The sequence below is a fragment of the Brachyistius frenatus genome, unplaced genomic scaffold, assembly GCF_029030835.1.
Source record: "Brachyistius frenatus isolate BFR_SWC_R1_liver_20210118 unplaced genomic scaffold, ASM2903083v1 Contig_34, whole genome shotgun sequence".
In the NCBI taxonomy this organism is placed as follows: Eukaryota; Metazoa; Chordata; class Actinopteri; family Embiotocidae; genus Brachyistius; species Brachyistius frenatus.
The window spans coordinates 2,419,376-2,436,493 of NW_027210633.1; the positions used below are offsets into that span (position 1 = coordinate 2,419,376).

The 17,118-nt window shown below is 41.6% G+C and overlaps 1 protein-coding gene across 1 annotated transcript; it reads left to right on the plus strand.

Annotated features, from left to right (window-relative positions):
* Nucleotides 1–2,363: 2,363 nt before the first annotated feature.
* On the plus strand, nt 2,364–15,064 carry kif4 (kinesin family member 4). Its single transcript, XM_069700464.1, has 31 exons — nt 2,364–2,542; nt 3,583–3,727; nt 3,879–3,993; nt 4,244–4,434; nt 4,588–4,677; nt 4,822–4,988; nt 5,645–5,739; nt 5,918–6,037; nt 6,353–6,528; nt 6,738–6,799; nt 6,885–7,017; nt 7,274–7,332; nt 8,055–8,160; nt 8,425–8,532; nt 8,690–8,866; nt 9,157–9,260; nt 9,369–9,513; nt 9,775–9,885; nt 9,985–10,068; nt 10,198–10,311; nt 10,480–10,635; nt 10,749–10,846; nt 11,260–11,389; nt 11,520–11,690; nt 11,783–11,902; nt 12,011–12,088; nt 12,278–12,379; nt 12,488–12,655; nt 12,961–13,086; nt 13,978–14,094; nt 14,345–15,064. Exons 2-31 carry the CDS (start codon nt 3,605–3,607, stop codon nt 14,552–14,554), a joined length of 3,756 nt encoding a protein of 1,251 aa, XP_069556565.1. The 5' UTR covers nt 2,364–2,542; nt 3,583–3,604; the 3' UTR covers nt 14,555–15,064.
* The last annotated feature ends 2,054 nt before the right edge of the window (nt 15,065–17,118 follow it).

The following is a 17,118-nucleotide window of genomic DNA, read 5'->3' on the forward strand; positions in this document are numbered from 1 at the left end:
CTGTTTTCAAATGTACCACTAATTATTGTTGGCTCTGGTGACTGAGCATTTGCCTGGTAACAGAGTCCTTTGTGCCGACAGTGTCCTCTTAATCCACCATTTTTATTCATGAATGACTTGTTTTCTGTCTTTTTTTTTGCGTGTGGAAATTAACCAGGAAATGTGTCACTCTTACTGATATGGCAATGAATTGGCTGATGTATTTTGCTTTTTCATAGCTTTTGTATTGTTGATGAGACAAGCGATCATCATAAGATTTCTAAGCAAATGAAAGTAAAACGCTTGAGAAATCATCGCACAGCATTTTCTCCCATTTTACTGCCTACAATGTTCATGTAAATGCACCTACACTGTGGTCATGGCCGTCCTCATCTGTGCACCTTGCGCACATTACGTCACTGGCAAAATGATGTTTTGGTAGACTGAAGTAGTTTTTATAAAATATTCATGTTATTGATTGTATAACAAACAGAGGCTTGCATTTCATTCGACTTAGAAACATAATCTATTATTGATCGTATGTTGAATCTACCACAGTTAACAGCAAACTCCTATATAGCACATTCAGCTTAGTGGAGCATGCATCTGGTTTGGCCACATGGCTTAGTGCAGCTGAGCGCAGTGTATTCTCTCCAAAATCCCATTCGTGCAGCCATTGGATTTTTAGGCATGAGTGATGTCACCGCAATGCAATTCACCACATCCAGATTATCTTTTGAAGCTACAACAGGAAAAGGGGGAAGCAGGCTGGATTTCCTCCTCTTCCAGCTACGGTATAAGTGTGTGCACTGTTGTCAAGGTCAAGATGACTTTAAGTGAGCTGAGAGCATTTATTACTGGTATTGTAATTTTCCATTTGAAAAAAACCAAAACCAAAACCTGACATCTGTAATAATCATGTAGTGGATGGAGAGAATTAGACTGGTTTGTTCCAATCAGTCTCTGTCTATTCTATTATTGGGAGCAGGGACAATCTGGCATGTTTGTTATTGGGCCTTGTGGTGGAAATTTCCCACAGCGGCGGGACTCGCTGGCTTCGGAGACAACAGCTGACTGAAGACAGAGTCAGCCATCATGATGATACTGACAATGATTCAAATAAACAGGAAGTTCAGTAAAGCTTCAGCTCTACGTACATAAGCAGGAGTTTGATCAATATTAATGAATTTATGTTTACATCTCAATTAGATCTCCTTCAAGATATCAAAACAATCACCAGTCTCTCTATCTATACATTATTGTCTTTCCATTCTTTATTTTTCTTTTCAGTGTCAGTGTTACACGTTTCAAGCTGCTAATTCGTGGATGACAAAGAATCGGTAGGATTGTTACCATGGTTAACGTGATTTAGGTCATACCTACAGCCAAATCCCACAGTAAAAACGTGACTTCATTGGTTATATGCTGGGTCAACAGTATCTGCCATAGGACGGGTGGAGGCTGCACCAGACATCTGAGTTGGTTAGAGAGGATAAGCTCTATCAGTGTAATTGCAGTACCCGGGGTAAACAACGTTGCTAAAGGTCATGTATTGCATAGGGCCCAATTACAACAGTATGTGTGCTCATTTGTCCTGTACCTTCAATAAATCCTTTTGATGCATTGGTAGAAACAGAATTTGACTGCAGGAGGGTAATTTTGCATAATTGTGGAAAATTTAGCAATTAATGGAAATGTTAATACTGATTATTAGAAGCACACAAATGCAGCACATGTCCATGGTCTGACATCTGCCGCTATAGCTCTCTCTTCCCCGCAGAAACTCTGTCATCACTTTATCTGGACTCAGCTGTTTTCCCCTCTGGCTCCCAGTGTAATGACCTTTCTCTTTGAGCCAGAACAGAAGAGTCACTCTCCATTTTCCATTGTGGGCTGAAAACTCAACTCATCAAGAGGGATGTCATGTCACCCACTCAGCTTCCCTTTTGCTCAATCTTCCTCCTTTATTTTGTAAAAAAAAAAAAAAAAAAAAAAAAATCTTTGTAGGTCTGGTACACAGTTACTGAGTCACATGTTGTTGCCTGGGCTCTCGTGCTCTCTTCACTCTACCTCACACAATTGGTTTGGTTGTTTTGTAATTTTGGTGTTTTTGAAACTGAAAAACCCCCCAAAGAGTTTTTGAGCCTTAAAGCTTTAATGAATTTTACTGAAGAATCCTTCAGATACATCCAGGATTGTGTTAAATTCATTAACAGGGGGGAAAAAAAAAAAAAATGGTATTCGACCAATATTGTGTTTTTCCTTTTCTCCTGTAGAGGTCAGTAGCGCTGCCCGTCTTGCGTTTAATCTGCCATTAAACTCGGAGTAGAAGAAGAAAGAGGAGGCGGAGCCGAGTGTTTGAAAGTGGCGGGCAGTCACAACATCTGAGCTCCACCACACCACCGAGGGACGAGGGGACTGAAGGTGGCCGGAGTCACCAGTTATAGTCGAAGGCAGACGTTTAATTCAGTGCGTCCGATGTTAGTGCTGTCGACTACCAACCAGAGCCGCTATATGCCGTTTCGTGATATTTGAACGTTGGCACTGGAGGAAACGAGGAAAGGTAACGTTGATCACATTAAAAAACAAACAAAACAAAACAAAAAAAAGACACTTCTAAACCCTAAAGATGGCGACTTGTTTTGTAGTCCGTCTTTGCTGAAATGAAGGTATAACCAGCCGCTTTCTGTATCCCGGGAGACACGTAGTAGAGGACGTTAAGATTAAACGGATAATCCGGTGTAAAATAATAAATATCCACCATGGCGATGGCGTTTTATTACACAGCTCGGTCTGAACGGAAAGTGGACTGATGTCACCTCGAGACAAACCACGGAGCTGCTCTGAGGGAGTCCGTCTTTGGACACTGTGACAACACCTGGTTGGACATGAAGACAAACTGACTCACCACGAAAAAGATCTTCCTGCTGTAACACCTCAACAACTGTTCAGTGACAGACAACAAAGTATAAATAAAACCAACAGTCTGACGTTGTTTAATGTGAAGACAGTGTAGAGACACTAGTGGTCCTCCACGTTGAGGCTCGTTTCAGACCAGATCTTCCAGTTTAGTGTTTTAATCCAGGCGTCCCTTCAATGGATGAAGTATTTAAAGCTCCAGTTTTATTTTACAAACACAAGAGACTGTGTCTGTTTTACATTCTTCTTCTTTTTTTTTTGTCTTTTGGTGCGACACTTTATTGATGTTCAGTTGATGCACATCGGTCAGACTAATGTACATTATGCTCAAGCTTTCGATCACAGGAGAACTAAGCTCTCGAAATTCAGTATTATTCAATTCATCCATGTCATTGTTTAACATTCTTATTAACTAAATTTGCGTTTGATATTTCTAAATTATCTTCCACCGTTAATGCAGTTCATAATATGTTTCATTATTTAATCTGCGGTAAAGAACAATAATGGGAATCACCGCTGGACCGAATGGCATTGTGTTCACTGTCCACACTGTTTAGTTGTAGTCATCATGCCTTTAATTGAAAACGACTGTAATGACTCCTTCTGTCTATTCTAAATATGTAATATCACACCATCAATGGCCTCCTACTGCCTGTATATGTTAAACTCTTCTTTTATTTACAGTTTTTCACTGGAATTTTGCATCATGACAAATGAGGATGTGAAGGTGATCCCAGTGCGGGTTGCCCTGCGTTGTCGTCCGTTGGTACAAAAAGAAATCAACGAGGGATGTCAGTGCTGTCTCACTTTTGTGCCTGGGGAGCAGCAGGTCTGTGCTCAACAATCATTTATGGTTCAGAGTCCTGTCTTGTACAAATGGGAATTACGTCAAATTGGATATAATGTGTTTTTCATTATGCACTTAAACTGCTCGGTATTTTTTTTTTTTTAAATAATGTACTTTTGTTGTTTGTTCTTAGGTGATTGTTGGCACAGAGAAGGCATTCACTTATGATTATGTATTTGATGCCACTGCTGAACAAGAAGAAGTCTTCAATACGTGCGTGTCCCCCTTACTGCGTGGGCTCTTCAAAGGTAGCTTTATCTTTTCGCCTGATTATTCATTGTAATGTCTTTCTGGTTTTACTCCCTTTCTGGGAGGTGACTGTGTAAGATCGGCAACATAAGCTGCTTCAGTAGGGACTAAATCATTAACTGCAACAAAAAGAAGAATTACCCTACAATACATCAATAAAACATAATTGATTTAGCTATGATGTTAATTTTTATTTTCCTTCTGAACCATTTTTGCACCACTGCTAAAAATGTTGTTTTGTTTTGGTAGGCTACCATGCTACAGTTCTTGCATACGGACAGACGGGCTCAGGAAAGACCTTCTCCATGGGAGGAACGTACACATCAGCTCAAGAGGATGACCCGTCAGTCGGAGTTATTCCCCGAGTTATCAGGAGGATTTTTGAGGAAAGGGAGAAGAGCTCTGACTGTGATTTCTGTCTGTCAGTATCCTACCTAGAGGTTGGTGAACATATGTTGTTTACACTGTAAATAACTTATTTTGGTATATAATAGAGAAATTAATTTTGGTCCCTGACATTTAGCAATTGTCATTTCATGGCAACAATAGCCCCTTGAAATTAAGTGAGTTAATGTTTTTTGTCTTGATTGTAGATCTATAATGAAGATATACTGGACTTGCTGTGTTCATCTAAAGATAAACCGTCTATCAGCATCCGGGAGGACCCTAAAGATGGTATAAAGGTGAGTGACTGACACGTTAAGAGTGAAAACCCACAATGAGGTTTATTTCAAATAGACGAACAAAGCTCAATAAACTACATCCATGTCTAATTCTCTAACTTGGTGTCTGCTTGTGTTTTTATTGAAAATATCACTTCTTTCCAGATTGTCGGGTTAACTGAGAGGCGGGTGTCGTCGGCCACTGAGATGGTTGGATGTCTGGAGCTCGGAAACTCCGCTCGCACTGTTGGCTCCACAGCGATGAACGCTGCTTCTTCACGGTCCCATGCTATCTTCACCATCACACTGGAGCAGCGCAGAGGGAAAGACAAGTTAGTTTGCTGGTTATCTCCGTTATAACAAATGTGTGACACTCAATGACCTGCACATGGATGGAATACATGTTGACTGCTGCCTATACGATGATTGTAAAAAAAAAAAACATTGCATCATCGTGTGTGGGTGTATATGTGTGTGTGTGTGTGTGTGTGTGTGTGTGTGTGTGTGTGTGTGTGTGTGTGTGTGTGTGTGTGTGTGTGTGTGTGTGTGTGTGTGTGTGTGTGTGTGTGTGTGTGTACCTGTTCAGGGTGTTGGCTGCTGTCTTGTTTTAAACATTATAACTTCATGCTGTGGAAACCGTTTTTGCCTTGGGATGTTGTTATATTATCACATTTGAATTTCCTGAACCTGTTTACAATAAGTTGTTTGTCCTCATGCTCAGCGCTTGCCCAGAGGAGATGTTGGAGGTTTTCTGAGAAACTGCAAACTGATGGAATAAGTACTAAATAGTGCAGAAAAAGAAGCAGTTTCTCATCTGTCCAGGGTAATATTAGATCATGAGAATGAAATGGAAATGCTGCTTCTGTAATGATACCATATGATATTGCTCCTGAAATTGGGCTGCTGTGTATCTGCTGGTCCACATTAGTGTTAAAGCAACAAAAAGTCCCGCTGGCAAGTTATTTATTTGTGCAATCTTCTGTTGCAGAGTGGACTCGGTTGTTTCAAAGCTGCACCTTGTCGATCTGGCGGGTTCAGAGAGACAAAAGAAAACCAAAGCGGAAGGAGATCGTTTGAAGGAAGGTAACCAAAATCAGTTTTTCCTGCGGTTTCCACAGTCAATGTTAGCCGTTAATGTGTGATTCTACATGTGTGATTACAAGTGCTGGTATCTACGTTGTGTATACTCTGTTTCTTAATACGGAAATTGCCTCTTTGATAACAGCACTTTTATTGTGATGCTGTTCATTTTTATCTGCAGGCATCAGCATCAATCGCGGCCTTTTGTCTTTGGGTAATGTGATCAGTGCTTTGGGGGATGAAAGCAAGAAAAACACCTTTGTCCCTTATAGAGACTCAAAGCTCACCCGCCTGCTACAAGGTAAGCTTTGATTTAGATGTTCAAGTTACTTCGGGGCCATGAGGTCAGTCTTACGTACCATTCTCTCTTTCAAGACCGTCAGACTAAAATCAAATGGAAAACTTCTGTTCTTTTATTACATCGTGGAAACATTTTGATACTGCATGGATCACATTGTTCACTGTTGGTTGTATATTGTTCGTGTGTAGCCTTAGTTTTTAGTTTTTAAAAGCAGCATTACCGCTTCCTATTCTTCAAAGCAGTAGCGTTGCAGCAGAGTAAATGACTGCAGAATAATTGTACCTTTGTTGTTGTGTTTTGTGTGTCTGTCCTCAGATTCTTTGGGAGGCAATAGCCACACTTTGATGATTGCTTGCACCAGCCCTGCCGACTCCAACATGGAGGAAACCATCAACACTCTGCGATACGCTGACAGAGCTCGCAAGATTAAAAACAAACCTATTGTGAATGTTGATCCCAGAGTTGCCGAAACGAAACGTCTGAAGCAACAGGTGCAATAATATGGCTTTATTCTCAGATCTTAAACTGCCACTGTTGGTGTTGTGCTGCAGGTTTGCAGTTCAGTTACTCATTTAGTTGGATTTCCTTTTTGTGTTACACCCATTTTGGCGAGAGATCTGATTACAATTTATCAAATATATTTCCCTCCGTCTAAAGTGTCGTACATGGTCCAACTGTTTTGATTTATACACTTGTATAGGTTCAAGAGCTGCAGGTGATGCTGCTTCATGCACGTGGAGGAGTAGCTCCGGTCCTCTCTGGGTAAGACATGACATTTCAGAGTAAACCAGGGTAAATGTTTCCCATTACAAAAGGCCGTAACGGTCCCTCGGTCTCCTGGTTACAGGCCAGAGTCAGCGGACAATGTGACTAAGCTGCTGGAAAGGAACCGCGCTCTGCAGGACGAGAACAATAAGCTGAGCAGAGAGCTGAGTGAAGCAGCTGGACAGACGGCCTTCATGTTCGAGAAGATCATTATGGTGAGCCGGACCGAAGCAGCCTTTACTCAACCGCTCTGCAAAGTCACTGACGAAAGCTGATTGGAAAACTAACTAGCTATGCCGGGGAAAATCAGCTCTTTTGTGCGCGAGTTGGAAAAACACAAAACAATTGATATTAATGTTAAAAAATAATAATAATAATTTTAAAAAAAAGATTTGTTTTGTTTTAATGTATCTGTTCTGTTACACTGTCATCCATCATGTTAATCACGCTGTGTTTGCTTTTGTTTTATAGACAGAACAAGCAAATGAGAAACTACAAAGCAAACTGGAACAACTGCAGCACCATGCAGCGTAAGTGAAGCTTTACGACGGGTCTCACGAAGCTTCAGGGGGATTCTGAAAACGCCCGTTCGCTATTTCAGTTAAAGGTTGTGTTCACTTTTCAATGGCTTCAGTCAGTTTTGTTCAGGATTTCAGCGGTTTCTTGTTGAACCTGACCACAATTCATGTTTTGAGTCACACGCTTTGTTTGTTTTTGTTTTGTTCCTGCGCACCAGAGAAAGCCGCAGCCATAGTACGCATTATGTTTTTGGGAGATACCTCAAGAACACTTTGAAGGAATTTACTCAAACTGGCCACAAACGTCCACTTGGTCTCAAGGATGAACTGATTTGAATATGGGGGTCAAAGGTCGCTGTGACCTACATTTGCAACTCCAAAATTCATGCACTAAGTTTTGTCTAATAAGAAAACGCTGACGTCATCATTTTCTCTAAACATTTATCTGTCCAGAACAGAAGGAGACATTTCCCTTTTGGTCAGAAAGTGAATTGGTGACACTTGTAAAGATCCTGTGTGCTGTTGGGTTGAAAATGTGTGAACCATCTACGATTCTTGGCAGCAACATCCATATTTGAATCACTGTCTGCTGTCAATCAGCGTTATTGACCGAGCATGTGAACACGTATAAGGATTCCTTCAAAATCTTCATTACATCTGCTATTGACAGATATTGATGTAAATTGCAACTTGATGTACAACTGCAAAGCAATAATTCCATTTCTTTTTTTCAGATGTACAGTTGATCTTGAGACAGTGTTGGAGACGCTGGAGGACCAGAAGATGAAGGAGAACGTGGAGGTGATGAAGAACCTGCAAGAAATCATCTTGGAGCTCAAGGTACACGAGTCGGCTTCCACTGTAATCCAACAGAAGGAAAGCAGGATGTAAAATGATGAATTTTGATTTGGATATTATATTTGACTTTCTATAGGCAAAATGGCCTGAATTAAAAATATAAAATAGATTATCCAACTGTGACACCAAATGCAATTTGCTGAAAATATTTTATCAGCTTACATTGCGACTGCTCAAATTCAACGCCGTTAATCCGACTGTTAAAAACATTGAATTTCACGGTTTCCTGTTTGTTTGCTTTCTAAGGATGAGAGCGCAGGCATCGCCGCCTCCATTGATGCCATGGCTGCAGGAGAGGATGCACCTGACCTGTCTGGGAACGGCAGCAAGAACTCGGCAGATGAGTCTTCATCGGTGCGTTGTCGTGTTTGCTCTCTTAATGAACAGGCACACTTTGTAGAGCTTTTTTTGAATTTGACGAGGCAATTGAGTATTTTTCTCTCTTCGTCTCGTAGTTTGTTTCCAAACCAAATGTAAATGATGTGTCCCACCTTTAACACTTGTCTAACAGGACGTCAATGCACCAAAGGACTCCCCGGAGGTGTTCACAACCCATCATGCACTGCGGCAAGCCCAGCTCTCCAAGGAACTGATCGAGCTCAACAAAGTTTTGAGTTTGAAGGAAGCGTTTGTGCGGAAAATGTGTCAGAATGACAGCCAGCTGGAGCCGATGCAGTCGGAGCACCAGGTGACAGGACTTTGTCTCTTTGACCCACACAAACACTTTGAAGTCAATTATATTCCAGCTATTAGAAGAACTTGAGGAAACTTTGTATTAAATGAGTGACACCAAATTATTATAGTCATGAAACTTTGTATCGTTACTTGGGAAATCTCTTATTACTTCTAAAATCATGTATTATTTGTGAAGCTGTACCACCCACTGGACTCTTTGTGTAATGGCAAGAATTGTTAGCCATATTTTCTTAACGCCGTGAAACAATAGACTGATTTTAATCTTGACATGTTGTCCTCCAGAAAAATTTTCATAGCCTGCAGTCGTCAGTGGATTCACTGCAGAAGGAGAAAGAGGAACTCGTTTTGGCGCTTCAGTCGGCAAAAAAAGACTCCAACTTTGCTAAGTATGAACACTTTTCTCTTTTTTTTTTGGCTGCGGTTTGGTTGTGCTTGCGGTAATTCATACCAAGATATGTGAAATATTTACACGTGATCATCGGCCGTTCGTCTAGGCTCAGCGAGCAGCGGAGGAAGAGGCTGCAGGAGCTCGAGGGTCAGCTGGTAGACATGAAGAAGAAGCTTCTGGAGCAGTCCAAACTGCTGAAACTCAAAGAGTCATCTGTACAGAAAGTTAGCAAGCTCATGCAGGAGATACAAGTAAGGATTTCTTTTCCCAATTTTGAGCTTCTTGAATAGTGACACGGGCATTAATTATGTAGTATTGTTTTTTTTACAATATGAAAAATGGATTTTGTGCTATGCCATCTCATGAGCTGTACGTCATGGGGTAATTAGACAGAACATTATTATTATTGTAACAGAACATCACAACTCGGAAATCAATGCCGCATTACTAATATTTAACACCATATGTGGAAGCCACAGACGGCATATCCAAGTAACACTGTGTTCTGATAGGCTATGAAGAACCAGCGTACGCAGCTGATGAGGCAGATGAGAGATGACTCCGAGAAATTCAGACAGTGGAAGAACAAGAAGGACAGGGAGGTGCTGCAGCTGAAGGAGAAGGTAAGTGGAGATTATAAAGTTCTTGAGACACTGCAGGGATCGAACCAGTCACACACGGCTGCTTCTTGAAGGCCGCACTTTATTTTTCCTGTTTTATAGGATCGTAAACGCCAGTATGAGCTGCTTAAACTGGAGAGAGACTTCCAGAAACAGGCCAACGTCCTACGTCGTAAAACTGAAGAGGTGAGGTGGTATTATTGTTGTGGTGTGTTTTTTTTTATTTTAATTTTTTTAATTTTTTCTTAGAACATTCATGAAACCTACCAGGGTGTCTTTTAACAGGATAGACGTGTCTGTTTTTCTTTGCTACAGGCTGCGGCTGCAAACAGGAGGCTGAAAGACGCCCTGCAGAAGAGAAGCGAGGTGGCAGAGAAGCGTAAAGATTCCCAGAACAAAGGCATCGAGGGAGCTGCTACAAGAGTCAAGGTAGTAAAACCTGCTTCCAGGGCTTCTCGGTCGTTACAGTGGCTCGTATTTCATCTCTTTTATCCAGCTCGAGAGTGTTTTTCAGACAATTAACACTTTCAGAACATGACCGCTGGCAAAGTCATTATAGTTTAGTTGGCCGTTGTAATCTTGCGTTTCTGTCATCAGACGTGGCTTCTCAACGAAGTGGAGGTGCTGGTGAGCACAGAGGAGGCACGGCGCCACCTCAATGATCTGCTGGAGGACAGGAAGGCCTTGGCCCAGGAGATCAACCACCTCAAACAGCAGATAGAAGCTGGAGAGAGACCTCGTGCCAAAATCAGGGTGAGCCGAGAAAGCTGCGCTGCAAAGCACACACACTCATGAGGAGATGCACAAAACGTGAGACATCCGCTGCACGAGCAGATTAAACGTGTTAAATCCCTCGCTTCATTTAGCGCCGGACGCTGATCATCTCTGAGCTGGAGACCCAGGGAGCGCTGGAGACACCTCTGACCAAACAGGTGGAGAACCTGGAGACGGAAATGGGCCTCAGGTCAGTCAAACAAACCAGCTTTGTATTTTTGTATTTGAGCGTCATTAATTGTACTCGTATCGACCTGAAGGTGGGATTTCCTTTCCGTCTCTTTCCAAGTGACAGTTTGTAATGAAGAGTGTGTGATGGCTAAAGGTTGTCGAAAGGGTTAACTGACTTTATGACTTTGTTTTGCCTGTGCTATTGTTCCGCCTCATTTAAGCTATTCTATTCAGCAAAAGTTAGTTTCATTTAAAGACTTTAACATCTGCTCTGCCAGATGTGTCACTACCGACTAGAGACACTTAACAGTGTACTTAGAGACTTCTTTATTTGACAAAAATAAGTACTACAGAAAGGTCTGAGCTTGTTTTGTACCTTTTTGCCGCATTGTAAAAGTTTGAAGACCTGCAGAGAGATTTGTATCTTTACAGGAATGCCCAGATAGCTGACCTCCAGCAGAAGCTTCTGGTCGCAGACGGCGAGGGACGTTTGAAACAACGCATAGACGGCATCACGAGCATAGTCGATGCCAAGTGTGCCATCCGGGTCCTGATGTCTGAGGTGAGCAGATACTCGTACGCTATTATACAATCCATGTCTACCATGAACTGATTGAGGTTACGATGTTTGGTAGCGTTTGTTTGCATTTTCAATACCCGTCAAAAACCAATCAAATATTCTCTTTCTCTAGCTGTTGTCTGCTAAAACAGCCGGCGCCAAGCTGGAGAGTGAAATGAAACAGGAGAGAGGAACTGCACAGGATTATAGGAAGATGCTGGCTGACGAGAGGACCGTGATGTCAACCATGGACATGGAGCACCAAGAGCAGCTGGTGGAGCTCGAGCAGAGGCATCAAGAGAAGGTGCTACACCTGTATACTATATATATATATATATATATAGTGTAATCAGTATTGTTCCCTATATTTACCTTTGTTTTCTATTCTTTCTGCAGGTCTTTTACCTCCTTAACCAGCTGCAGAACAAACCCATATGTGGAGGGTCAAATGAAACGCAGCAGGAAGATGAGGAGAGTTCAAAGGAGAAGGAGCTTCTCCAGCGCCTCAAAGTTCAGGTTTGTCTTCTCTGGTTTCAGAGCTGTGAGTTTGATGTTGATCAACCTGCGAGTCCACTTTTTTTTTGGGAGAAATCACTCCGAAATGTGTTTGTGACATCGTTACAGGAGGAAGAGCTTGAAAAGCTCAGAGAACTGAGTGAGCAGAACCAGAAACTGGTGGAGCAGAATGATCAGTACAGACAGGTAACTGTGAAGATGGTTTTCCATCTGCTTTTATTGTCTTTGACTGTTAAGTTGACCACTATGATGAATAGCACGCATCTGATGATGAGCGCAGTTTAAAGTAACGTTTTAAATAAAGTGCTGCGTTTCTCTTTACTGAAGCGTTGTGATTGGCCCAAACCCAAACATGTCGGCTATTTCCTTCTTTAGAAATTCTCACTGCTCCACCGGCCGAGTGGGAGGAAACTCCTTCTGCCGACCATTAAGCAGGAAAAGAGCCCAGAAGACTCATTTGAGTATGTTCCTCCAAAAGTAAGTTTGCTTCCGTTTTTAATGTCAGAGTTGCAGTGTTGTTGTTTTGTTTTTTTTAAAGTCTGATTTTGTTCATTGTCCCTTTCTTGCGTTTTGTTTGATCAAAAGCCGAAATCGAAGCGCTTCACCACAGCTAAAGTTCCGCTGAACATGACCATCAGCATGGAGGAGCTGATGTCACCCAGTGAGGATGAGGACGAGGAGGAAGGCGACGAGTGGCGACCCGAGAAACCCGAGAAGGGACGCAGAAACTCAAAGAAACCCAAAACAACCGGGGTAAGACTGGGATGAAGATCTGGGTCAATTTCAGTCTGATCATTTGTGTGCAGACCCTGACGGTCCTCGGGGATCTCAGACAGATCTCAAAGAGGGAGAAAGAATCAGATCCAGGATATTTAATCAGCCTGCTGATAGATAAAGACGCTCAGATCTCATTTCACTAAAAATGTCACATTGTTCAGAAAATGCACTAGAAAATAGTGTCAAACTAAATCTCAGCTGGTTCCATGTATCTCCAAAGGTGCTGAGCTGTAAATGAGAGTTTGGTTCCTTATGATGCGAAGCCGTTTGTCTTTCTGTAGTGTGCGTGTAAAGGACGCTGCAGCAACAGGCAGTGCCGGTGCCGCAAAGGAAAGACGACATGCGGAGAGAACTGCCAGTGTGATCACGAGAAGTGTCGAAACATGGACAGAGAGGAGCCTGCTGAGGTCAGTTAACAACAACTTGTTGGTATGTCGTGTCAGAAAAAGAAACCTTTCGTCGTAAACAGCTGATCATCAGAGATCTCCCGCCGACTGGAACACATGAAAATGGCTCGTTGATGTGGACACATTTAACACTCTTTCTCACGCCAGTGTTTCTTAGCTTTTTGAGAGGGGATATTTTGAAAGTATTTAATTGGAAAATCTAAATTAATTACCATTTCATGCAAACAAAATTTCCATATCACTTCTCTGTGTTTATAAACCAGACTTTTCATCAGTGGGATTGTCTGGGTTTGTGTTTGGAGCGCTCCACTGAACTTGAAATGTTAAGATACTAATGACCTCATGCAGCGTGAGCTCATCACAATCAAATGTTCCTTTTGATAAACAAGCACATTACCACATTTAATACCCCAACCAGTAAGATGTAATGACATCATGTAATGTGGATTCGTGGCGGGTTTTTCTTGACCATTATGAGGTTAAGATGCAGCACTCAGGCTGAAATACTGTAAAATCTTTATTGAGGGCATCGATACTGATTTAAGTTCATTTCTCATATTTAATGGTTGTAGTTGTTCCCATGTGGTTTTCTGTAGCAAGTTTTGACCTCAAGCTTTTTGAGTTTTTATTAATTATCTTCCCCTGCTCGACACAGATATGGTAGAAATAATAATAATAATAATAATGGTCAAAAATAATGCAAAGTTGCATAATTTTAATTTAAAAATAACTGATTTTCTTGAGGGAGGATCCTAAAACCACCAAATATGTCCCTCAGACATGTTTCTGTCCAGTCAGATTCTCACTGACAGGAACATTTTGATGTGCTTTGTTAAACACTTGAATTCCTTTCATGAAAACACGGAACAACAAACATCGTTCTCGTTTCAGGATGCGAGTCACGCAGAAAACGCACCTCGAGTCTCCGTGTCTCTTCAGGAAGCCGCGACCGCCAGCCCCGACAACATCACCTTCTTCAAGCCGCCGTCCTGCACGCCCACTAAGAAGGTAAGCTGGCTCCTTGATAGGACTGAGCAGCACAAGAGAAGACTGGAATACATAGAGGACATGACTCGGTACTTTATTGCTCCTGTTCTTTAAGAAAAACACTACAAATCTACATTTCTAACAAGCGGCTGACGGTGATCGTAAAAACTGCGTAAATGTAGTTTTTCATGCCGTATTTTGCGTGACATGTAACATTTTAAAGGATGTAATCCAGAGATGACAATACTGTTATTCGCTTGTAACCATCTAGGTGCTAAAAGAAATCGGAGACATGGGACACCCCACCGCCGAGCTGAATTTGTTCAGGGAGCCCATCTTGGAAGAGGAGGAAGAGGAGAGCGACGGCGACGATGATGAGGACAGAACAACGGTCAGCTTCCTCAAGAGGAAGAAACGAATCCTGACCAGTTTTCAGAACAGTTTTTTCTCCGGCTGCACTCCGGTCAGAGAGGAGTCCTAATCGGGCAAAGCGTTGGGCGGCTTCGTCCGTCGCGTGTCGATATGTGTCAGTGTTCTGTCCGTCTCTTTTTATATGTGACTCAACGGTCGTGTACTGTAACTTGAAAGTAGCTGTGGATTTTAAAACGTTCAAAAATCGTTCAGTGAAATTTTACAATGAGATGATCCCGAAGCCTCCACAGACGTTTTAATGTGTCATGATATTCCACAAATAATAAGACTAGATTTACTAACATGTTCAATCAGTTGTCACACGTGCTCATAACATGTTGAGGGAGCAACCTTTAGCTTTTTCACTGTGCTTTTAGTATCAGAGCTGAATAAAGTATTAGAGTCAAATCTTGATTTTTAAAGAACATCAGATTGGTTTTTTTTTTTCTTTTTTGTAAATCTTAGCTTCAAAATTTGAAGGTAAAAGTAATTTATTTCAGTCTGTCTGCTTATTTTTCTTCTGATTCTCTTTGATCGCTGTTTCTTGCAGGAAGTTAATATGTAGTGGAAATAGTGAATTAAAAAGTAAACCTTAAATATAAAAGCTGTATTAATCTTTTGCTAATGTACATTTGTGTTTTTAATAAGCACGCATTACTATTTCTGAAAATATTACAAGTTAACACATTTCTTCTGAATCAAATTCTTCCAGCAGGAAAAGTAGAAGCCATTCAGAAAAATAGCAAAGTCACATAGTTTCTTTTTTTAATTCTGTTTTCATTGAAAATTTCTTTTCTCTATTTCTCTCTTTTTTTTTTTCTCCTGTCCATTGAGGAGTCTACACATCCGTCCAGCGGGTATTGATGTCAATAATGTGCTTTCATTTAGACCTTGCTCTGCATCTCGTCTTCCTGCCACATACTTGAAGAGGTTTCGTGTTTTTATGGGTCATCCAAAGGCTGAACCTTCACTGCTTCAGTCTTTCTGCTTTAAATTTCTTTCAGGCAGAATCTCAAGTCCAAGACGAGAACTGCTTGATACTCCAAAAATCAGCACTTTATAAATACTTCACATTTTTTGGGGGAATCAGATGAATAAAATGTTATTTTGACCACAACAGTCTCAAGACTTTAGTCAGAATGGTGAAAATCAGATCGGCACACAAACGTCTTTTTTGATTAGAGGGGTCGAAGGAGAATTACTGGTTGGAGGTGACGGAGACAAAGTCTTCTCCGGCAGTATGGTCCAACTCTGCTTAAAGAGTTCTGCTGCTGAGATGTGCAGGAGTCAGTATCATGTTGCTGCCCTGAGATCTCTGGTATAACCATGACATCTTAAAGGGTTATTCTGGATTAGTACCGACAAATGTTTCACAATAAAGCCCTTGTTAGGAAATGAAGGCTTCCTGTCCACTGAAACAGGGCTTTTTTTTAAAATTTGAAACAGATACAGGAAGTGTCGCATTTATACTAACATATAATGCAGTAACTTTAACAGGGAAAACGGTAGCGGATCAAAACGAGGCTTCATGTTGAAGTCATTAATCAATCAGTACAGCTTAAATGTCAATATGACAAAGCTTTCTATGCCATTGGTTTTTATTGGCTCTTGACATACACTTTAGGGGTTATTGGATTTTCAAACACTTCCGAAATGTGAATGAATTTTAACCAGATGAAGAGAACAGTGAACATTTGATTACTTCACTTTGCGGAGCTTCTTTCCAAAGCGCTCCAGGAGCACCACGTGTCCTAATCACGTGGCTTTTTGTGCCACACCTTATGGCATCGCACTTTTCACGCCAAGGTGAAGCAAAAGGTGAGACTGACACGGCGTCCTCTAGTGGACTGATGGGGGTATTACAGATGTTAGTGTGACACAGGATTGGTCCAGAGAACCATCGGCTCCAGATTCTTCTGCATCGTAGTGCTGAACTTATCATAAAGTCCCAGCACAACATACTGTATATCATCCAGTAAGGAGGCTGAATCTCTTGGTGTGAGAGAAGCAGCTGCTATAAAGACACCGATATGATGTCTTCTGCAGGCGGTGAAGGTGTCCATTGTAAATAAGCTCCACATGAGTCCACTGCTGGAGGCTGGCAGCAGCTGCCTTATGTTTGTATAAGCTCAAACATTAAAGCTCCAGCGTCCTCCATCGAAAACTGAATGCAATTATTGGTCAACAAGTTTTCTCTGAAGCACTCAGAGTGGCACTTAATGATTTTACCGCCTCATTGCACAAGTGGATCATAATGTACCTGCAGGGGGCTGTTTCTGATGAATGCCGACAATTCAACAATTAAAGGCCTGACATGGTGTTTTTCACATTTCTCATTACCCAGCATGTGTCCTCATTTGGAACAAACGCTCTCCACCTGGTGGCATTTCCAAATCGCTGCCAGTTCTTCTCCCCAAACATTTTTGGCCTGATCAGCAAAGGAAGTTGCTCTGCCCACATTTGTTTTGCTGCTTCCTCAGTCCGCACAGACTTCAAGACAAAGCAGTATTGTTTGACTGGAAAGTCTGTTTAATGATTTCTTTTTTGGACAAAAAGCATTCAGGCTCGAGCAAAAAACCACATTTGACCAGGAAGGTGGGTGGAGGCAGAAGAATATAAATTACAGATTTAAGA

Coding starts and splice junctions, on each gene's coding strand:
- kif4 (XM_069700464.1), top strand. CDS start 3,605: ATGACAAATGAGGATGTGAAGGTGATCCCAGTGCGGGTTGCCCTGCGT. Junction 7,333..8,054: donor CAACTGCAGCACCATGCAGC/GTAAGTGAAGCT, acceptor TCTTTTTTTCAG/ATGTACAGTTGATCTTGAGA. Junction 9,886..9,984: donor TGCTGCAGCTGAAGGAGAAG/GTAAGTGGAGAT, acceptor CCTGTTTTATAG/GATCGTAAACGCCAGTATGA.